The sequence below is a fragment of the Durio zibethinus genome, chromosome 14 (genome assembly GCF_047325235.1).
Source record: "Durio zibethinus cultivar Kanyao isolate XHJ-2024 chromosome 14, ASM4732523v1, whole genome shotgun sequence".
NCBI lineage: Eukaryota > Viridiplantae > Streptophyta > Magnoliopsida > Malvales > Malvaceae > Durio > Durio zibethinus.
The window spans coordinates 851,589-872,376 of NC_143175.1; the positions used below are offsets into that span (position 1 = coordinate 851,589).

At 35.4% G+C, this 20,788-nt stretch overlaps 3 protein-coding genes and 2 pseudogenes across 7 annotated transcripts; 1 reads left to right on the forward strand and 4 right to left on the reverse strand.

Annotated features, from left to right (window-relative positions):
• Positions 1-170: 170 nt before the first annotated feature.
• Positions 171-3,960, reverse strand: LOC111294480 (DUF1995 domain protein, putative (DUF1995)). 2 transcript variants are annotated; one of them, XM_022887792.2, is made up of 10 exons: positions 3,526-3,960; positions 3,260-3,347; positions 3,040-3,153; positions 2,658-2,740; positions 2,330-2,444; positions 1,769-1,860; positions 1,297-1,362; positions 931-1,024; positions 596-707; positions 171-399 (listed from the first exon to the last, which is right to left on the reverse strand). In XM_022887792.2, exons 1-9 carry the CDS (start codon positions 3,807-3,809, stop codon positions 597-599), a joined length of 1,047 nt encoding a protein of 348 aa, XP_022743527.2. In that variant the 5' UTR covers positions 3,810-3,960; the 3' UTR covers positions 171-399; position 596. The 2 variants fall into 2 exon arrangements, with proteins under 2 accessions (XP_022743527.2, XP_089599182.1); XM_089743056.1 differs by lacking the exon at positions 171-399 and having other exon boundaries at positions 423-707.
• Positions 3,961-4,748: 788 nt separating this feature from the next.
• Positions 4,749-9,316, reverse strand: LOC111295497 (kinesin-like protein KIN-14S; annotated as a pseudogene). The gene is made up of 11 exons (XR_016327315.1): positions 9,045-9,316; positions 8,440-8,570; positions 8,215-8,299; positions 7,849-8,112; positions 7,493-7,772; positions 6,903-7,064; positions 6,516-6,731; positions 6,360-6,397; positions 6,023-6,186; positions 5,818-5,931; positions 4,749-5,642 (listed from the first exon to the last, which is right to left on the reverse strand). The product of XR_016327315.1 is annotated as a kinesin-like protein KIN-14S (transcript).
• A 1,165-nt stretch (positions 9,317-10,481) lies between these two features.
• Positions 10,482-12,290, forward strand: LOC111295077 (putative microtubule-binding protein TANGLED; annotated as a pseudogene). Its single transcript, XR_016327316.1, has 4 exons — positions 10,482-10,698; positions 10,793-10,935; positions 11,015-11,073; positions 11,288-12,290. The product of XR_016327316.1 is annotated as a putative microtubule-binding protein TANGLED (transcript).
• Positions 12,284-17,262, reverse strand: LOC111295075 (mitogen-activated protein kinase kinase kinase ANP1-like). Of its 2 annotated transcripts, none has more exons than XM_022888435.2 (17): positions 16,829-17,262; positions 16,552-16,593; positions 16,145-16,210; positions 15,948-16,058; positions 15,792-15,872; positions 15,606-15,683; positions 15,400-15,482; positions 14,973-15,054; positions 14,796-14,896; positions 14,653-14,692; positions 14,501-14,560; positions 14,367-14,416; positions 14,053-14,260; positions 13,767-13,922; positions 13,336-13,676; positions 13,178-13,245; positions 12,284-12,757 (listed from the first exon to the last, which is right to left on the reverse strand). In XM_022888435.2, the coding sequence occupies exons 1-17, from the start codon at positions 17,120-17,122 to the stop codon at positions 12,654-12,656; spliced, it is 1,965 nt and encodes a 654-aa protein (XP_022744170.2). In that variant the 5' UTR covers positions 17,123-17,262; the 3' UTR covers positions 12,284-12,653. The 2 variants fall into 2 exon arrangements, with proteins under 2 accessions (XP_022744170.2, XP_022744169.2); XM_022888434.2 differs by having other exon boundaries at positions 13,767-13,961.
• Positions 17,263-17,727: 465 nt separating this feature from the next.
• LOC111295265 (putative UDP-glucuronate:xylan alpha-glucuronosyltransferase 4) lies at positions 17,728-20,182 on the reverse strand. Its single transcript, XM_022888688.2, has 2 exons — positions 19,289-20,182; positions 17,728-18,784 (listed from the first exon to the last, which is right to left on the reverse strand). The coding sequence occupies exons 1-2, from the start codon at positions 20,040-20,042 to the stop codon at positions 17,859-17,861; spliced, it is 1,680 nt and encodes a 559-aa protein (XP_022744423.2). The 5' UTR covers positions 20,043-20,182; the 3' UTR covers positions 17,728-17,858.
• Between the last annotated feature and the right edge of the window lie 606 nt (positions 20,183-20,788).

The window sequence follows — 20,788 nt, forward strand, 5'->3', positions numbered from 1 at the left end:
ATAAATGTTTGAAGGTTTAATTGATTGCAAAAAAAAAAGATTTAGATGATTATTAAATTTTAGAACAGGGGCTTTTTCGACTTTTTTGTCAAAAAAACTATTTAGTGTACTAATCGTTTTCAAACAAAGGGGACCCTTGAATGAATAATGAAAACTAACACCTTAATTTAAAATTGCGGTTGATGATTCAATCTCATATTAATCTTATAAAAGCAACATGTGTTTCAGCTTACATACATAAGTATATCCAAGTATGTTTGATCCTCAAAACCACGTGTGTTTCAGCTTTCATTGAAGAAAGAGCAACAGAGAGTACATAAGAGCATAGCTGGTGATTTGCTGAACAGAAGAATACACTGATAACAGAAACACATTGACAATGCTAAAACTTGTGATGTCCTGTTGATTGAAGGAGAGCATAGTTAAGTACAACTTTGATTGAACCGAACATTACTTATTAGCTAAGGGAAGGTTCAATTCATATTGCATCATAACAATTTACTTTGCAGCCTATAATGCAATGTACATGTTTGTTGCTAGATAAAAAATCATTAAGCCCAGACAATTTCGAAACAAAGTAGATAATACTACATACATTACTTTGAAATGGCTTTGACGAATCGGTTCAGTGAAGAGAAAATGCCTGCTGCTTGACTAAACAACGATGGACCTTGCTCGGACTTCTCCTCTACATCTCCAAATATCACCTGCAAAGATGAAACCAAATTCAAAATGGTTGCATATCAAGGTTGAAGGTGCATTCCAAAGATTATTGAACTTATTTTGGAAGAAGTGGGGGTGATGTAATCAAAGAGTGCAGTCAAACAGGATCTATAAATAGATTTATGATGAATTTGACACTAACCACTGATATCTATTTTTATTTTAAACTTTCCGACTAAGACACAGAAGTTTCTGTAAGCAACTAACCTCAAGTTCTTCTGCATCAGGACGGCTCACGAGTTCTTTTGCAAGCAGATACCTGCCAGGCCTGTCTTTATTGTCATAAAACACCTTCCATAATCTGGAAATTATCAGAAAAGAGAGAATTTAAGCATGGGAAGGCAGGAAATTTAGAGTAATTGGCTAATATATGTCAACCTAATCATTGCGGCTAAGTTGATAAACCTTTTGAGCCATCAGGCTCAAACTTTTGCTTGATTTGGAGGTGTGGTCACCATGCATCCAAATCAGGCCTTGTTCAATACATTGTCTGATAAGCTCAATTCACCAGAAACTATAGTCCAATGGACGTAGGAGATATTAGGAATATAACAAAATCTAAATGAGTCATACCCTGGATAACACCTAAACACAGCACCAGCTGCCAAAGGTTTCATTGAGTATACAGTCGAGAAAGAGCTGCAATACAAATGAGATAGAGTTTATTACTGTGATATAACCAGTAAATGATGGTTTAATAATTCAAAGTATAGCTGAAGTATGATGAGTTAAAACAAATGGCTATCCTAGAATGGAAAGAATCATGGTGATATTTCTCATTAAATTGAGAAGGTTAAGCTGATTCAGCTGGAATGCAGGTTGAAATGAATTGGCAAGTAACAAAATGAAAGCCAAAGACTGCTCAATGAATATGTAGCTAGCAACTGGAAAGGTAAGAGAAACAGCAACATTGTGGGTCAACATTGAACGGCTATTAGATGGTTAAGGTGGCTGACTCAAGCTGATTTGAAAAAAGAACAAGAAAGAATGAAAAAGGAACAGAAAAAGACACATCTTGTCGATGTAAACAAAATGAAGGTTTTACCTTAAAAAGTATCGCCTTAACTTGCGAACATTAACCCCAACTCCAACATCTTCACTTATGAGACGCGGGTTCCACATGATGAGGGGCCTAGGCTAGCAACATATGAGGAAAATTGTGACAAAAAACAGTCCTTTTTCTGATACAAAATTATCAAATGTTTCTTTACTATTCAAAGATAACAATTTGATGCTTTATATGATTAGAACTAGCTGGCTAATGATGAATAATAAAGATTATAGGAGTTGATAAGTTGCATTTGATCTGCACATTCTTTTTCTTACAAAAACTTGGGACAAACAAATTTTCAAGCCTTGTTTCTCTCATTGTCATTAGTGAATAAGGCACCATTGATAGGGATTCTAGAAACTGAGACCAATTAAAATTTCAGAAACCTAGAGAGACAGGATACTCCATCTTCCATGTTTCCATCGACACAATAGTAATGTAAAACCAAACAAGGGAGTGAGGGAGGATAAATCTTGTTCTTGCATCACTAGTATGAGAAATATATGCATGAAGAACACTGCTTCCATAACAGTACAAGGCAGGTTAGATTGGTACCGGATCATCTGATAGCTCCAAGGCAATTCTCTCTACGGACTCCAGCATCTGATAATCAGGAACAACCATAACTATAATCTCATCTTGGCTCTCTACAGGCTTCCGGTCACTCAGACTGGATAAACAGAAATAGGAGAATTACTTGATGGAAAAAAAAAGGAAATAGAGGAATTGCACAACAATGTGTATGCAAGCTGAAACATTATCTTCAGATTCAGGCTAATCTCTGAGTCTAACTTACTCATCTGTTCCACAAATACTCTAAAAAAATGCAATAACACACCATACCAATTTTTCAAAACAGAGGTTTAACAAACTGAACAATTACCTGGCAAATCCAAAAGCAGCATCTTTCCATCGATATTTCAATAATGCAGCAGCTCCAGCATCTGGAAATATAGCTCTAACTTTCTGACATTCAAAATTTCAGAACTTAGGGATAAAGCTGAGGAATTGATTCACTAGATATATTATCAACTTCATATTAAGAAAAAAGCCTTACACCTTTGGTTACCAAACAAGTGTATGCCAAAGTGTCACATCAAATCAATAATGGAGGAATTGTAGTTCAAAGGTAACCATTGAATCCAACTGTATAGCAAAGTTAATCTTTGATTTCATTCACAAACTCCAATTTTCTAGGCATTCTCAGTTCCAAGGGGTAACAAGATTACCATGGTTCTTAAACTTAAAGCTCTAGTTCCAACTACCTGACATCCCGTTTCTTCTATAAGTGTATCCAAGAAAATTCTTGATAGTTCCCAAAGCTCAACTTGTGCACCTTCATCATCAAGAAACTGTAGCTGTGGTATTAGGAGCTCAACCTGTAGAAAATAAAACAAGCTATCCATTTTAAGTTAAAGTATAGAAATAAGAGCAAGAATTACATCCAATTCAATGGATTAGATTATATCCTTCTTTGGCACATACTATAGCTCTCATTCCTCCTGAAGACACGAACAACGCACCCGCTTGACCTGATTGCCTGACCGCACCCTCCAAGTCAGATGGCAAGCAGCTGAAACATAAACGATAAAACCAAGACCATTTTACAATTTTTGTTGGCTCTAAAATGCATCACCAAGATATGGGTATCTAACGATACATCAAGCTGATTCACCAAGCTTGTAGATAAACCGATAGTTAAACAAAAAGAAGGAATACTCTGGGAATAAAGAAATAAGTACAAACTAAACCTGTCATCTTCTTCCTCATCTTCTTGTTCAACAGTCTGTTCCTGGGTTTGTACAGAAGAAGCTGTAATATCTTCAAGATTGGCTTCAGAAGGGTCACCTTGGAATTTCTCAAACTTAGCATATGTTCTTGAACTAGACACAGTTTTGGTTAGTGAAATCCCATTGCAGCCATTGAAGATTGGACAAGAAAAGGACAAGGGAAAGTTAGTGGATGAGATTGAACTGTTGGGTTTGGAAGCAAAGCACCAGCGGCAGTTGAAGCAGCTTGGTGCTGAAGCAGCCATGAAGTGAAAGAACTACAAATAACTTACAGCGGCCAAATTGTCTAAGCCATAGAGAACTTCACTTAAAGTTTATCGAATTTGCAGAAAGTTTTTTTTTTTTTTTAATTCTTTTTCTTTTTTAATTTAATTAATGGTAAGGAAAATGTGAGGTGGGGAATGGCATGGCACGGTGGCAGTATTACATATCTAAAAGAACGCGGGCCAATCAACCAACAGCAAGTTTGCTTTTAATAGTAAACTTTACTCTTTTTTCCTTCCTTTCCACAAGCATTTCTTTGGAACATAGTCAGATGAACAATTGAACACATCTTTACCTGTCCACAAGAAAATAAACAACAATTTTTGGTTTTGTCTATGAGCTTTTTCGTATTTGATTCTTAATATATAGTTATAGCATTTTTTTTTATCAAATTTTATTTGATGTAGGACTCCATTAAGAATGAACTTTATAAAATCGTCCAAATATTGTCAACAATTTCATTCCGGTCATATAAAAACCTAATTCAAAAGAATTTATCAACAACTAGATATGGAGTCATATGTTTATATAATAAATAGCATAATGAATTAGTAAATAAAATAAAAAGAAACACAGAAGAATGTACTTTGTTTATATGGTGTAGGGGTCAGTCCAAATGTCTCACAGTCAGATTAGTCTTCTATCTATGAAAAAAAAATAGTCTTCTATACTTTTTGGGTAAAAAATATTTGACACCTAAATTTGAGAGTTATTGACTTGACTTAGGCTTTATTTGAATAAGCAGTGTAAGGGATTCCCACTGCACGAAAGTTGTTGTTTTGTAGCTAAATTTTTAGGAATTCAGTGACAAAATGAAATTTTTGGTGAGGTGAAAATTTCTCACATCATCTATCCAAATGAAGCATTAAGAAATAAATGCCAGTGATCTAAGAAAAATTATTCTCTACGATACGGATAAATGGAACACAATAATGGATCATATGATAGAAGAATGAATGTATACAATGGAACAGGATGCGCACTTTTAGTAATCTCTCAATAGGTGCGCAGCAGAGAAGAAAATTTTTGCTGTTTTTTAGGTATGGAACATTAAGGTTTATTCCCTCTCAGCTGAAGGTCGTAGAGGCAAAAATGATGTCTTCCTGTAACTTTGCATGGCCTCTTAACTTGAGTGGACTCCACACCAACGATTTCCGTTGTAAAGCAACAACGGTTGGATACCTTGGCTTCCATGAACCTGCCTGTGCAGGACTCCTAGTGAATTTGCTACTGCTTCTCATGGCTGCAGGTGTTGTCTCTGATGGATTCCTAAACTCTGGCAATGGAGAAAACAATCTTGAATATCTTGCCTTCCTGGGATCCCGCACTAATGATGGTCTATCCATTGTACCACCATTGTTAAAACCAGAAGCAGAGCTACGGAGTGGTGTTGTCATGTGTGAATCTGGCCGGAGGGTAGCGATGGATACCCGCCTTTTAGGCTGAAGAACTTGTGTCGCGGTCATTGGGGGTCTGACAGCAATGGAAGTACGTCTTGGTTTCAAAAGCGTTTTTGTGTTTGTTGGTGCCATCACAGTTTTCCGGTTGTTTTCTTTGTCATCTGAAGCTGCCATGGATATTCTAGTTGTGTTTCTGCTGGTGGGCATAGGTGATGCTGGAGGCATGATATTGGTGATTCTTTGCAACGGTAACCTTATTTTTGATGGACACAGCGGTGGTTTTTTCTTCATTTTGGCCTTCTCTGCTGCTTGTTTAAGTGGTGGTCTAATAGAAGCAGCAGCAGCAAACACTCTCGTTTCCTGCTTTAATCTGGTTTTCCGTTCCCCTGCTAATTGATTTTCAAGGTCACGAACCTGTCATCAAATACCAAAGAAGGAAAATAATACAAAATATCAGGAAGAAAACATCAGAATCTAGATGGATACTAAAAAGTTCATGATCTGGAAAAGCTGTCCAACAACCCAACCGAGAAGCTGAACGTGGTTGCATCTCAGAAAGAACTGCTTAGGTTTGTTTAATGATAATTACCTTTTCTTGCAGACTTTTGCATATATGTTCTCTGGCTGCCAGTCTCAACTGCAAGGACTGTATATTGTCCTGCAACTTCTTCGTTTCCTTCTCATCATGTTTTAACTTTTCTGCCTGTTAATTAACAATAACCAGAGGTCAAACAAATTGAACCCGCCAGAAAAGTTGGAGGTAAAATTTTAAAATTTCTGTCAATGTACCATACCATTTGCTTATACTTGTAAACCTCAGTGAGATCCACCTGTTTGCGGGCAGGACCACTTTCAATCCCCCTAACTCGGCTAGCAAAATTTGATGAACAGAGGGTCTCCCCAAGGTCTGCAGTACTTGGGCTGATCTGCACAAACATCACGGTCTTGCAATATCCTCCTGCATTTCATGATTCAGTATTTCAGTTAGCACCGGGATAATGATACCCATGAAGTTTTCCATTAGGCCACTAAACATGAATAGAGAGCCTTCATGGGCATTCTTTCCATATTAACCAGCTTTATGTATAAGGGATCTACTTCCAATGATACTATGATGAGACAAAAGCTTACCTAGAGAGCTCTGTAGCATATGTGTGAGCTTTGAGTTCCTGGTTTTCCATGGAAAAGTAGAAAGAGTAAAAGCACTAATGTTAGACATGCATATTTTTGCTGTGTTGTGCGCATGCCATGTGTGTGTATGCAAGAGGGAGAGAGAAAGGGAGAAACCTGTAAGGAATATGGCCAGTTTTGGATGCAAGGGCAGAAATCACATCACCAAGCGCTGAGAGAGATTTATTTATAAATTGGGATTCCTTCAACCGTTCACCTTCAACTTCAATCTTTCCCACACGCTCACTGCCAGCCAAATCTACCAGCCATAGGTGACTCCTAGTTTTTTGGCCATTTATGAAATTAGTTCCCCTTACAGTTACACGCAGTAAGCTGCAAAGAGATAATTTTTGGGTTATTATAGTAAAACAGAAATGTTTGGAAGCACCATTGTTTCTCAGCCAATGTTGTTGAATACCAAAATTTTCTGATTTATTATATCACAAAAAGTCTAGCATCTTAGACATAATTCAAAAGCAAAACAAACAGAAAGTAATATATTACCAGTGAGAACGGCTACTTAATTCATTGGCATTGGTGGCTCCAACAGATCTGACCTGGCTTCCAGACTTTAGCAGCTCCCACACTTCCTCTGTACTGTAAACATGAGCTTCAACAAGTCCTGGAACTTCTTGTGTCCCTTCTGCTGCTTGCTCGATCTCCAACCTTTATAAACATAATGTAGGACTTCAATTAGGAAGTCAAATTCTCTAAAACTGTTCTTAAATTACTCTTTAGGAGACATTTTAACCAGAGACCAGTTAGAAATTATTAGGTTTATTTTATTTTCCAATATTAATGGTGTCATTTTCTCAACAGATTGCTCATAAGAATAGTTATTGAAGTTTGTGCCATTAGATTTTTTTCTTCATGAAGAGAAAAGTAAACTGATGCTCAAGCTGGACATAGATATAAGTGTGAGTTTGCAACCACACTTTAATAATTTGCCAACCATATACAAATTAATGTTAGGAAGTCAAAACTAAGACTTAACATGATTCCTTTTTTGGCCTTTCATACAGCTGACAACAGAGTTATGGGATATAAGGCTTAGTTTGTTGTTGTTGTTATACAAATTAATGTTAGGTACTAACCTTTTAGTAGGCTGGTTGGAGTTTTCTCCTAGCAGGTCCCTTATCTTTTCATTGTAGACCTCCATCATGCTAACAAATAACTCATATTTCATCACACCAATTCTTTCTCCAGAAATTCGAAACAACTCCTCCAATGTCCTGTAGTTAACTCCCCTATTTTCTGGTGTTCCCTCCATAGTAAATGTTTTCCCAGTTCCAGTTTGCCCATAAGCGAATATGCAGACATTATAGCCATCCAATACGGAAGTGACAATGGGTTTAGTTTGTGCAAATACAACCTCTGCACAATTAAAAAGAACACAGAATTAAAAACGTTTTCAGGATGTAGTTAACTCATTCAAGAGATCTCAGGTTACCTTGGCCATCCTCCGGCCCAAATACATGGTCAAACTTGAATTGCTTCTTGGAAGAATCAGAAGAAATTATCTGTAGCTCAGAATCTTGGTTCGAGTCAAATTCAACTATTGAAGAGCACCCATTCGCAATTTCAACTTGGTTTAGTGGTCTACATCTGCAAAAAACTCTGATGTTTCCTTTAAGTTCAATCACTTCATTGTAAAGGCGTTTCCTCTCTGATGACTCATCTAGGTATTTCTTCTTTAGAAGTTCATATCCATTATCTATAACCAGCCAGGAAAGAGAAAAGCAATTCAAACCAAAATAAAATAAAATAAAAACAAAGATCCAATTACAGTAGTTTCTTCAATCTATTGGGTACTTACTGAGAAGCTGAAGAGTTCCTACAACATCATGATCAGGAAAAGACTTCATTTGATTAGACAGAATTTCATGCTGTTTCTTCAAATTCTAGGACATTAAGTTATGGAAGTTATCAAAGCCAAATTTTTAAACCATTATCAAAAACGTAAACAAGAAAATAACATCAAGTTTATTAAAAAAAAAAAAAACCCTATTAATCAGAGAAACAATAGCCTATTCTGCTTTACCTGAACACTGTTACTCAAATTAATAACTTTCTGTAATATGGGAAGAGTTGGCCCCTGAGCCAGAGAAATTTCTTGGTTCATGTTGAACATAGTATCCTCATCCATTGAATTGGTATTCTCTTCTAATGATTCTAAAGAAACAGCCAAAAATCTTCACATTAATATTCTAATTATACAAAGATTAGCATTTGAAGCATGCAAATGCACCAATATTAAGAAAAACAGAAGAGTTACAACACATAATCTAGGCAATACAAAGGGCTTATGAACACTAATCAAGAGTTCTAATTAAGCCAAAACAAAGGCTTAAAATCAACTAAATATATGCCACAGATTTTGAAGTTTTGAACTGAACAAGCAAATCACAAGAATCATCAATCATCTTCAAAAGTACAATCCAAGAAAGCATTTTCTAGGATTTAGAACATGTAAAAAATCCCAAATCGCTAATTCAAAATTTGCCTAAATACTTTGTTTAAAATAAAGAAACAAAGAAAAAAAAAAGAATGAACCTTTTGATCTAAAAAGATTTGTTTTTTTTTTACGAATCAGAAATTTTGAAAAAAAAATTGAAAAAAGAAGAACAAAGAAACGAAAGCGCTAACCTTTATCAAGAACGCTCTGACCGCAAATCTCCGACCACGTTTCCACTGTTTGACAGATTTTCCACAAAATCAAACAAAGAATTGAGCCGTTTGATAGGATTCGATTGGGAAGAGAGCTGAGAGCGTTGAAACTGGAAGGGTTGGGTTTTGCTTTTTGATTGGATTCGATTTTGAATTCCAAAGAATTGAGCCGTTTGATTGACATAGCTGTTTCTAACGGCTACTTAATCTCTCTTTAAGGAGATCGTAAGCTCGGGTTTTTAGAGTTTGGTTTCGGGTAGTTTTAACCCGATTAAATAATATGGACCAGTCTTTATATTCTAAAATATCTTCTCTTTTTTTTATTAAAATTTCTTATTTCAGCCTAGATTAGTTTGTTTAATAATAAAAAATTAAAAACAAAAATCAAGGATCGGATTATTTGTCAAGATCCAAAATTTTATTCAAATTTTAAAAGAATTTAAACAAAAGATTAAAATTTGTTAAACAAAATTAATTTAACTGTTAAATTAATTTAAATTTTGAGTCAAAATTTAAATAAAAATAATTAAAATTTAAACTCGACTCAATCAAATTTTAAAAAATATATAATTAAAACATTATAATTATATAAATATATATGTGAATTTTTATTTTATAGTTTATTTTAAAAAAATTATTATAAAAATTAAATTTAATAAATACATTTGAGATTTATTTTTTTAAAATTGAGTAAAGTCTAAAAAAGTTTTAAAAGTTGAAATATATGATTGAGTCAAACCCAAATAAATATATATGTTATTAATACCAATAATAAATTTAGCTCAAATTTAATCAAAATTCAATCCGATCTGTCTTATAATTTCTTTTATTCTTAATATAATTTGGTGCACCTACAATTTTATTTTTTAAAAGAAAAAAAAGTTTTTAGAAGAGTAAATTTTTAGGTAATTTTTTATATAAAATGAATAGATTATTAAAATTTAGTCATGCCCTTGTTTTTAAAGAGAGAAAATAATTAATTTTCATTATTAAAGATTTATTTGGATTAGTTTTAGCGTGATTAAAAACATCAATATGTAAAATTATGTGAATCAAAGCGTTAAAAGGGAAAATAAAACACTTGATTTCTCCATAAATGATGATGGGAGTGAAAAAAAAAAATTTTAAATCAATTTAAAATTATAATACTCAATTTAGTTTCAACTAATTTTTTTATTCAATTCAAATTTATATTTAATTTTAAAATTTTATAATATTATATATTATTAAAAAAATCAAATCAAATTCAATTTTATCGGAATTATTATAAGCCATGTTGTATATGTTTTTTCTAATGGTAGATTATTTTGCCGTTGGGACAAGCAAAAAGAGAACCGTTACCCAGTACTCAAAAAGGACTCTCAATCTCCAACCAAAAGCTTGTGACTTTGGGGTTTGAAGATAAAAAACAGTAACTGAAACGAATCCGAAGATTAACTCTTCTTCATGGGTATTTAGAGAAACAAAGAAAGGGAGGAGCGGAGGAAGAGCCAACAAAACGATTCCTTTGAGCAAGACCCACATTTGTTTATATTTCTTTCTGGCAATAATGGTTGCAAGAACCCCACCAAAGCAAAGGAAAATTGTGGTGGCTCCTCTTAATCCTGTCCTACTCAGAGAAACTGTAAAGAAGGTAAAGTTGGGCACTTCATTTTCTAATCAACTATGAGGAAAAGGTCCTTTTTTTGGGCTTATGGGGTTTTTGTTGTTTGATTGGGATTGTGAAGGTTGAGAAATGTATGGCAAGATTGCAAGAGTTGCAGTGTACGGTGGCAGGAGGGACAAGGGTGATATCAGGGTTGAGTCTAAGTCCAAGAAGTACTAGGGGTTACTTGAGGACTAGTCTCAGGTGCAAGCAAGAGTCTTTGAGGTATGCTCAGAACCATGGCAAAAGCCTGAGCCTTTTGTTTTGTTTAAGCATACTAAATTGGGTTCTTTTCAATTTGAAGGATCAAGAATCCTGCCCCAAGGAAATCACCAGTTGGGAAGTTTCCACCCATTGCAGGAGGTCTTCCCCTCTCTCTTTCTGTCTCTCTCTCTCTCTGTGATCAGATTGGACAAATGGGTTTTTTTTTCTATGTTGAAAATTTGTACCCATAATTTTGCTCTCTTGAGAATTGTTGTTTGAATTGCTCATTGTTTGATGAAATGAGCTTAACTGCATAAAATGCTTTTAGGTTTTTTTTCAAAGTTCAATTGGATTCTTTCAACTTTTAATGCAGGCGAATGGAGGAGAATGTCATTGCCAGCAATGCTAGTAGGAGAAACAGTGGCAGAAATCCTTCAAGCAAGTCAATTTGCAAGAGAGATACTGGCAGCAGTTGATAGCAAAACAGAGAAGACAACTGCTGAGGATCCAAGAACTCCACCGCCTGAACATAGACAGCAAAGACTACAGCCTGAAAACATTGAACTCAGAGCTAGAAGAAAGAGGGAGAAACAGAACAAACTGCAACTAATTCGGACAGAATCCGACTCCCCATCTCTTCAAAGGGCTCGTTCCAGGATCAACTTCAAGGTTTCTCCTCCCAAATTCAGGGAATTTGATAGGGAAAACAATAGACATGTGGCACATAGGGTGTCACCAAGGAATAGGCCATGGGCTAAACAGACTTTTTTATTCCCAAATCCTTTGTTCAGTTCAACACCAGCTTCACAGCAACAAAAGTTCTGCAAGACAAGGTTTCCGGTGATTGCAAGAAGTAGGCAAACTCCACATAAGTTCCTGATTAAGTCGCCTCCATCAGTTTCGAAGTTTCAAGTCAAGATAAAGAGCCCACGCATGGTTTCTTTATCCCCCACAAGATCAACAAACATGAGCAAAAAGTCACCAAAGGTGTCAGCTGCTTCCAAGCTGCGTAAATCGTTTTCACCTTCTCGATTGGCAAACAGATTGATGTCTCCATTGAAGGGCAGAACAAGTTTGCAAAAAAGTAAAGGACCGAAACAGCGTCCAGGCCTAAGCAATTCTCGACTGGGAGAATTTAAGGGTCATGATCTTTCTTTGATTTATCAGTATGGCTTGAAGTAAACTGTTCAAAGATAATATTTCACAATGCCAGCAGTTGATTTCCTTACATATCCATGTAGTTGGTTGATCTTTCCATTTTATTGATTGATGTAAAAGTTTGTGAGATAGATTCAATCAGGAACTCTTATGGAGTCTGAGTCTTTGGTTCAGTTGGCCTGACTGTTAATAAAAACAAAGCGTCAAGGTATTCTACATCCTCTGATGTCAATTGTAAGCATGCATGCTTTTGGCTAAATTGCCATATATCACAATCTTATTATTATTATACCACATCAGTAATACAAATATATGCACCAGACAAACTTGAGGAAACATATACCAAACCCCTCAAACCAGTAAACCACCCAGAATAGGCAAAGGAGGAAAAAATATATATAGTATCACCAATTTATATGTTGAGTGAACAATGAGAAATTGCATAGGAGCTAGAGATGTCATAGCGGCTTTCATGGGAGCCAGAAGAAGCACACTCCAAATGAAATTGTAGATGTTATGATGATGAACTCTTGAAAGGAAAACAAAACTTCTCAAGAGGCATCGTTAACTGTAACATGCACTCATTTGCCCGGAGATGCAAACCTTGTCCGGTCTCTCTGCCTATTTAAGGCCCGATCCTTAGGTGACGAAGTCTTCCCTCCCACACCTGCTTGGCGTAGCATCTCTGCAAACATTTCGCTATTATTTGCTAAATTATATGGACTATGAAAATCTGGATAGTCACCATATTACTACCTAAAGACAAACTTGCTAGTTGAAGAGACATTTATCCTACAATCTTATGGCAATACAATGTTAAAATCATGAATTGGAGACTAATTCAGATAAGCTGCCATCTAAGGCAGATTTCTTAAGCTATGTTTCTCAAGGAATTATCAGGCATGGGCAGCAGTAGCTACCAAATTTGTTTTGAGCATGACATCAGTGAATTTTTGGGAACGCATAAGGATTCTTGAGTAATATAAATAAATTAATTATTCATTCCATGAAAAAATCACCATAGTCAACCACTTAGTAAGCAATATTGGGAAGAAAAAAAAGTGGTAGAAGGGAAGCAGGACAGAAAGGAACCAAGTATATCTACCTCGCTTTCTCTCAAGCTCTTGGTCAAGCTCTTCTTTCCACTTCCTCTGTCTCTCAGAGAAGATTACACTGTACATAACAAATGATTGCATTTCAGATTACTCCATAACAGAGATTCAGTATAAGGGCAGGCAACAAACCAATCAAGTATGAACTAACCTTGGGCTGCTTGGTTCTGGCTGGCCATCAACTAGAAGCCCTTTCCAATCACTATGCTGAGGTGATGAATTGTCGTGTGGAGTTTGGTCACTAGCATTACCAATATTTGACACTCGCCTGCTATTGTTACTCCCTGGACTTCCCGTACTAACAGCATCAGCTGCCGAAGATGGGGTGCTAATAGGACCACGACTTGGGGATCCACTTTTAGGAGGTAATTTCAAGTAATTTGGGGGTGTCTCATCACGTTTATTTTCAATAAAACTAGGGGAGCATGTTAAATTCAAACTGTTGTAAAACTCTTCATATAATGGTGTTTGCAGCTTCTTTAGTTCCAAAGCCTGAGGTATTAGTTAACGCTTCATTGTCACAAGAATTTGTAAGACCAATTTTAAAAGAATCTAACTGCAAAAGAGCTAAAAAAAAAGTACCTTCTCATCCAAAAAGGCTCTAATTTTTGATTCAGTGAGTTCATCATCATCTTCAGAGAGTGATGGCCCACAAGTAAATGAAGAATCATTGCCCCCTTCACCACATGTTGTAGGGCGACCAACAGGCACCATTTCAGGATCTTCACCAAATTTGCTCTTCCAGTTATGAGAAGGTTCATAATAGGGATCAGAACTCTAAGTAAAAATAAGATGATTAATGAATTAGCACTTTAACACTAAAATGATTAAAATATCTGAACCTTGAGAAGAGCATAGAAGTAGTTACCTTGTTAACATTATCAAGCATTGAAGCAGAAGGAAGCCTTACTTCACTTACCATAGAATCATCTTTGTCAATCTGACACATATCATCTTTACCGCAGTTCATTCTCCACATGCCTTTGCTTTCTGAAAACTTATCGACAAATGTGTTTGAGCAGTTCAGACTACCCAAGTTACAGATATCTGCTGAGTCAGGGCACATTGAAACTTGACTGCAAAGAAAATTGATGCTATTGTTAAAGACCCTTTCCCGCTCAACAATTGCCAATGCAATTACTTACTTTACAAGTCCAAGCAAAACCACATTGTAATACTTACAAGCTATCATGGTTAGTGGCAAGTGATGATGAAGGGATTTCAGAATTCTCCTGATGAAATAGAAATTTTTCAGAAGTTTTAAGGGGGAAATGATAGACAAACCAGATAAAAAATTACAGCTCAAGGGCACAGACCATGACTGAAGCAAGCAAAACAGGATTAGAGTCGTGGGATTCTCCAGTGACAAAGGGATGCTGCATTTAGTTGACAAGTGGAGAATATTAATAGTACAGACAGAATATAATGTCCAAATGACAAAGGAAAATGTTAGTCAAACCACAATCACCTTCAGTAGTTCAGATGGTGCAGGCCTCAACTCTGGTTCCCTGAAATTACAAAACTCATACATTGGAGGTTTGAAGAGAAGAAAAGCCAGAAAATATATTCCATGATATTTACTCCAAGAATCAATGAAAAAAAATAACATACTTTTGCAAACATTTCAGGAGAAAATCTTTTAACTCAGTAGAAAGATGCTCTGGAATAGGTGGATGAGATTTTGTTGTCCCTACATAAAAGAGAGCAGCAACCTGAACAAACACATTAGTACAATGATGAAAGAACACCTTATGGAATAAATCTTTAAAATGTCAATAGACTAGGTACCTCCTGGTACTGTTGGCTCCAAGGAGGCTTTCCAGTGGCCATCTCAATTACCGTACAGCCAACACTCCATATATCAGCAGAACTAGAAAATTATATCCATTATATACATATAGTATCAATAAATTCAGTACATCAATATACCATATATAACTATATCACATATCAATCATTATAATCCACAGAGGCCCACTATACATGCTGCAAATATAGCTGATTAATAATTATCAGAATGTGAAGCACATGTAAAGACTAGCAAAAGAAAGCTCTAATATCATTTAAATGCTTCAAGGAATATAGAGTGGGGACCGGGGACCTCAGAGATCCACCATAATCAAATTCACAGAAAGCCAGCCAATTCTAAGCATGTGAAAGAGAACTGGAACACACGTAAACAATAAGACTTTTGTAGTGATCTAGTTTTTCTTACAAACTATGCCCTGTCTGCAAAATGACTTCAGGAGCCATCCAATATGGAGTACCCTTCATAGACTTGGCACCAGAAACAGTAGCCTATAGAAACACCATCTCTATCAGAATGAAGGTGATTTTATAAAGCATTGATCTAGAGAAAAGTACATTCTACAATGGAGAAAATTGTAGATGTGAAGTAAGGTTGACCAGTTGCATAATTACCAGCTCAACGACCTGTTTGGATGCACCAAAATCTGCAAGTTTAATGCTTCCTTTATTATCTACCAGGATGTTTGCCCCCTGCCGATGGATAGATTGAACCAATCACTTATTCATCAGGAAAGAATAAAAGAGAAAGAAATCAAGGACTTTTTTCAATTTATTTAATGACTGGAAAAGAAAAGGCACCTTAATGTCCCTGTGCATAATTCCATTGTTGTGTAAATACTCGAGGCCCAATAATAACTGCTTCGTATATGTTCTTATAACCTGCTAGACAAATTAGTACACAAGCATAGCATTAAAAACAACTGAATTCAAAAACTTCTGTCATCCAAGACTTACAGCTTCAGGGAAGGGTCCAAATTTTCCCAAAAGTGATGATATTGATCCTCCAGGCACAAATTCAAGCAAAATATTTAAAGTTTCCTCCTCCCTCACTGTCCCCAAATATCGCTGAAGATGGAAAGTAATGTCCCAATGAAAAAGGGCAACAGCCTTTATCAATTCAATCAATATAGAAAAAACCAGTCATTACTTACAACAATGTTTGGATGTGAAAGATTTTTCAGAAGCTTCACTTCTTCCTCAAGTTCCCTGACATGAGCCTACTTACATAGCAATAAGCAAATCAAGTTAGGTCATGTTATGGCAAATCCTCATTAAATTAACAACGAGAAGCTAAATTAATACCAATTGTCATAAGTGGAAAATTCATACACCTAGATAAACATACATTTCATTGGCAGCTAACCAATAAGTGAAACTAAATTCAGAATCGCAAGACTTTCTGTTATTCTCTGATTATGGCAGCTTTTACATATGTAAAAGACAGTATTTACTATGAGATAAGATGTTTATTGTTTTATTTGTTAAAAATACAAAAGAATAAGATGTTTATTGTTTTATTTGTTAAAAATACAAAAAGAATTTAGTTCAAACATCAAACCTGTGCTTTTTCCTTAGAAGCACTGTTTGCTGCAATTAGAACCTGAAAAAACAAAAAGCAAAGAAACAAATGAGATCAAATCCATATCCACTAACTTGAGATCTCATCCCACCGCCAAAATCAATGAAGCCAAAATAATGCTCAAAATAAAAACCCCAACTTGAAAACCAACACAAACCCATTTCAAAGTTTCAGTTTTGAACCCACAATTAAACTAAAACCCAATAAAGGAAGCACAAAAAAGAACCCAAAAATCTAAGTAAAAAAAAAAAAAAACCTCTTTGACAGCAAGAAGCTCTCCAGAATCAAGATTCATGCCCATATAAACCCTGCCAAAGGCACCAGAACCAATCAACTCCCCTTTGCGCCATCGGATCGGAGGAGGAGGAGAAGGCGACGGAGAGGAAGGTTTGGAGAAGACCCGTGATTTTCGGATGCAAGAATTTATCTTTTCAACCAAGGAATTGGCTGTAGTTGGCAATGGGGGGCTGTTTTCTTGGCCGCTGTTGTTATTGTCTGGGGTTGTACGGAACACCAGTGAACGGCGAACTGATCCGAAGAGGTCTTGCATTTGGAAACAGTTGAGGAACAGAGACAGTGAAAGAGCGAGATTGGAGTGAGTTAACTCTTCAAAGTTTGATTCTTTTCATATTTTTTTTTTCTTTGGTCGGCAAAAGTAACTGAGAAAAAAATTGGAACTTTGGACTTGGAGAGAGATAGAGAGGAGGGAAAAAGGTGGGGTTGGTTCTCTTTTCAAAAATACCAGTAGTTTTTTATTTTAGAAAATATTAAAAAACTAAAAATCAGATACATAAAACTAGAAATAGGATTTGCCAAAAAAAAAAAAAGAACTTGTATAGTCCTAGGAGGTTTTTCATTTTGTTGAAAATCTTTAATAATAATAATAATACTAATAATAATACTAATAATAATAATAATAATAATAATAATAAGATGAATTGGAAGTGGAGGTGGAAAAATAAAAAAAATATAATCATAATATATCACTACTAATATTTGTTCATTTAGAGCAAAAGAGAAAACAAAAATAGTGGAGAACAAATTGTTGATAGACATAGAGATGCTGCTGCCTTAATAATGACAGATGTGTTTGCTCTTCACAATCTTCAAATTTTTTATATTGAAAAAAAATTCTAAAACTTTTTTAAAGCGGGGGAGGGATCTTCTTGTTCCAAACTGTTGAATCTTACATAAATTGTAAAACTAAAACAAGGGAATTTGAAGAGAGAAAAAGGGGACAAATTGACATAATTTTTTATTTTCCCTTCAAGAATTTGGCATCCCTTTCATTGAACAAGATTGTACTGTCTAGGATCTGTTACAGCATTCTTCCAATGTTCATCAGGGAGACTAAGATTCCTAGCAATCTCTCTCCCCTTGTTTATCCTCCACTTCATGTGCTCAGTCAGCCAACAGTATTGCTGCAATTTCTCAGGCATGGCATCATAGAATTGCCACCATTTCTCATGAGCTTTATCACTAGCAAAAACCTGCCCTTCTTTCATGTCCCAGTTACAATCATAATCCCTGTAACACATCCATGGCTTCAACCCCAGATAATGTATTGCATAAACATCATCAGGGATCTTGTCCCGGCGGTAGCTTTCCTTGCCCTCAAAACACTTCAGGAAATTCACCTTGGTAGGCAACCTATGCCACCAAGTAAACACTTCATTGAGAAAGCCTTGATCCCCTCCATTGTGTGAATCCACCCTGAAACTTTTCACCTTCAAGTCTTCAAACATACACAATGATGGCTCAATCACCATGATCCCGGAATTGAACAAAGTTCTATCATTGGAAGCAGCTGATAGTTGAGGATAAACGAATAGCCTATCCAGGTTCCTGAAAACTAGAACATCTGCATCAATGAAAACCACTTTGTCATACCATGTTAGCAACCATATTCTAAGCTTACTATAATTCGATTCATTGAATGAATTTTTCTTGGCAAAGGGGTTTCGGATACGTCCGATTTGCCTTATTTTCCAACCGGCAGTTTTCAACCCTGTTAAGGACTTGGGAGATATTTTTTCATCATGGAGGAGGAGTAAATCCCTATTAGAATTGGATTGGATAATGCTTTGAGCCAAAGCTATTGCACCACAAACATAAGCATCGGAGGAGTGGAGAACGGTTACATAGGCCTCCCTTGGATTGAATGCGTTCGGCCTTTTATGGTCTGTGGAATAGTATCTCCAATCCTTTTTACCTGTAACATCACCAAATAAAAATGATAATGTTAAAAAAAAAATTGAGATTTGATATTACCAATGAATAATAGGTCAAATGCCACCTTACCAAAAGTTTTACTATACATTAAGTATGTTAATTATATGAATTCTCATTATTAGTTAGGTAGTCAATAATTTACCAAAGGCAAAGATATTAAAGAATATCTATTTTTTTATAAAATTTAAAAACTTTCAACTCAGTGTTTTTTTTCGAATTTTTATAAAAAATATTATAATCTAAGATTAAAACAAGAGTTGTAAGTGTCGAAAATTTAATCTTAAATTTATTATATGAACTAAATTTTTAACTTAATTAAGTATTTTCGATAATATCATTTTGTTTTTTTAAAAATAAATAAGCATCTCTCTTAATTGTACAAATTACTACTAATTTTTTCAGTAATTAATAATAGCCAAAACATAAAGAATTTTGTGTTTTTTTTTTAAAAGAAAAACATAACAAAAAGCAAACTAGAACTAACCTGTTTTACCATGTGGTGGAGCAATTTGGCATGACCCTAGAGGCATGAGCACCTTTTGTTTCAACCTCCTCAACTCCGGCATATACACCCAATGATCCCCTACCTTCCTCAACAGGTCATCACATCTGAATATCTCCGGCATAGGTCCACAACCGCCGACAAAAACAGCGTACACCGCCCTTTTAACATTAGGCGTGACCCAACCACTCCCTACCAAAAGATTAGCCACCACCAAATTAACTTGTAGCCTAAACACATCCCTAAACCCTGCCTTACCTGTCCACCCTTCACATGGTACCCTAGCCACCACGACATGGAGGTCCCGGTAATCCTCCAGCCGTGGCATAGGGATTTCCGGACAAGTCGGCGGCAGGCTAGACTTGTGGTCTTCATCAATCCACTCAGGGAAAAAATCCTCCCATTTTCTTGCCTTAGACACGTTATTAAAACGTACGTGAACAGTACTAACAACTAAACCATGCATGTTGTATTCAATCTCTTCATCATTAAAATTAACTAAACCAACCTTAATCTTCTTCTTACCCTTAATCTCTTCTTGAATCTCTTCTTGAATAAGATCAAACCACCTAGGATATGTGAACACTTGAGGCTCATCGGTCTCGAGTTTAAGTGTAACTACAACATTGTTAGATTTTGGTCCAAAGAATATAACTAGAATTATCAATGGTAGAGAGAGAAGTATTAGGGAGAAAGCGAAGAGTTTTTGGTTGGAATTGAGGGATCTGGAAGCCATTTTTGGGATTTGGATTTAGCTCATTCACGTTCAATGAAGAAGAGAAGAGACTTTGAATGGAAATTATTTATATAAGGAAATAAACGTGGAAAAGGGTTGGTAGGGCTTTGGTATATGTATGTCTATGGTTGCACGCATGCACGTGGAATTGACATTTTTAGCTGTTTTGGAAAATTATGGTTTAAAATTCGTGGTGAAGAAAATATTATTTTAAAAAAATTCTCATATATATATATATTTATTTATTTATCGAACTCTTTCGTAACTTAAATTATTGATGCATATATATAAAACAATTACAAATAATACAAGTTTGATTATAGTAAAATTGGTAATTGCAATTATAGTTTATGATTCATTTAATGGTATGATAAAAGAAAAAATGAAATTCTAAGTTTACTTCTAATCAATAATCCAATTAAATACGAACGAAAATAATTAGTATACAATAAATAACTGAGAATAAATTAAAGAATCAATCTTAATGCTAGAGTTTTGTTGAATTATAAGCAGTGGTGGATTGCACCAGATTGATGTATTCTCAATGAAATGGCAATCCATCTCAATATGTAAACCTGTTCTTTTATGAAAAGACTATATTGGAGGAAATGTGAATTGTTGGCTTTTTTTTTTTTTTACCAAAGATAGGCATAACCCATGAGAAAGGAACTACAGTTCTGATTCGAAACCAAAATTTTTATGTCCCCTTAAGAACTCTTTAATCACATTGTTGTCTTGTTCAGTTT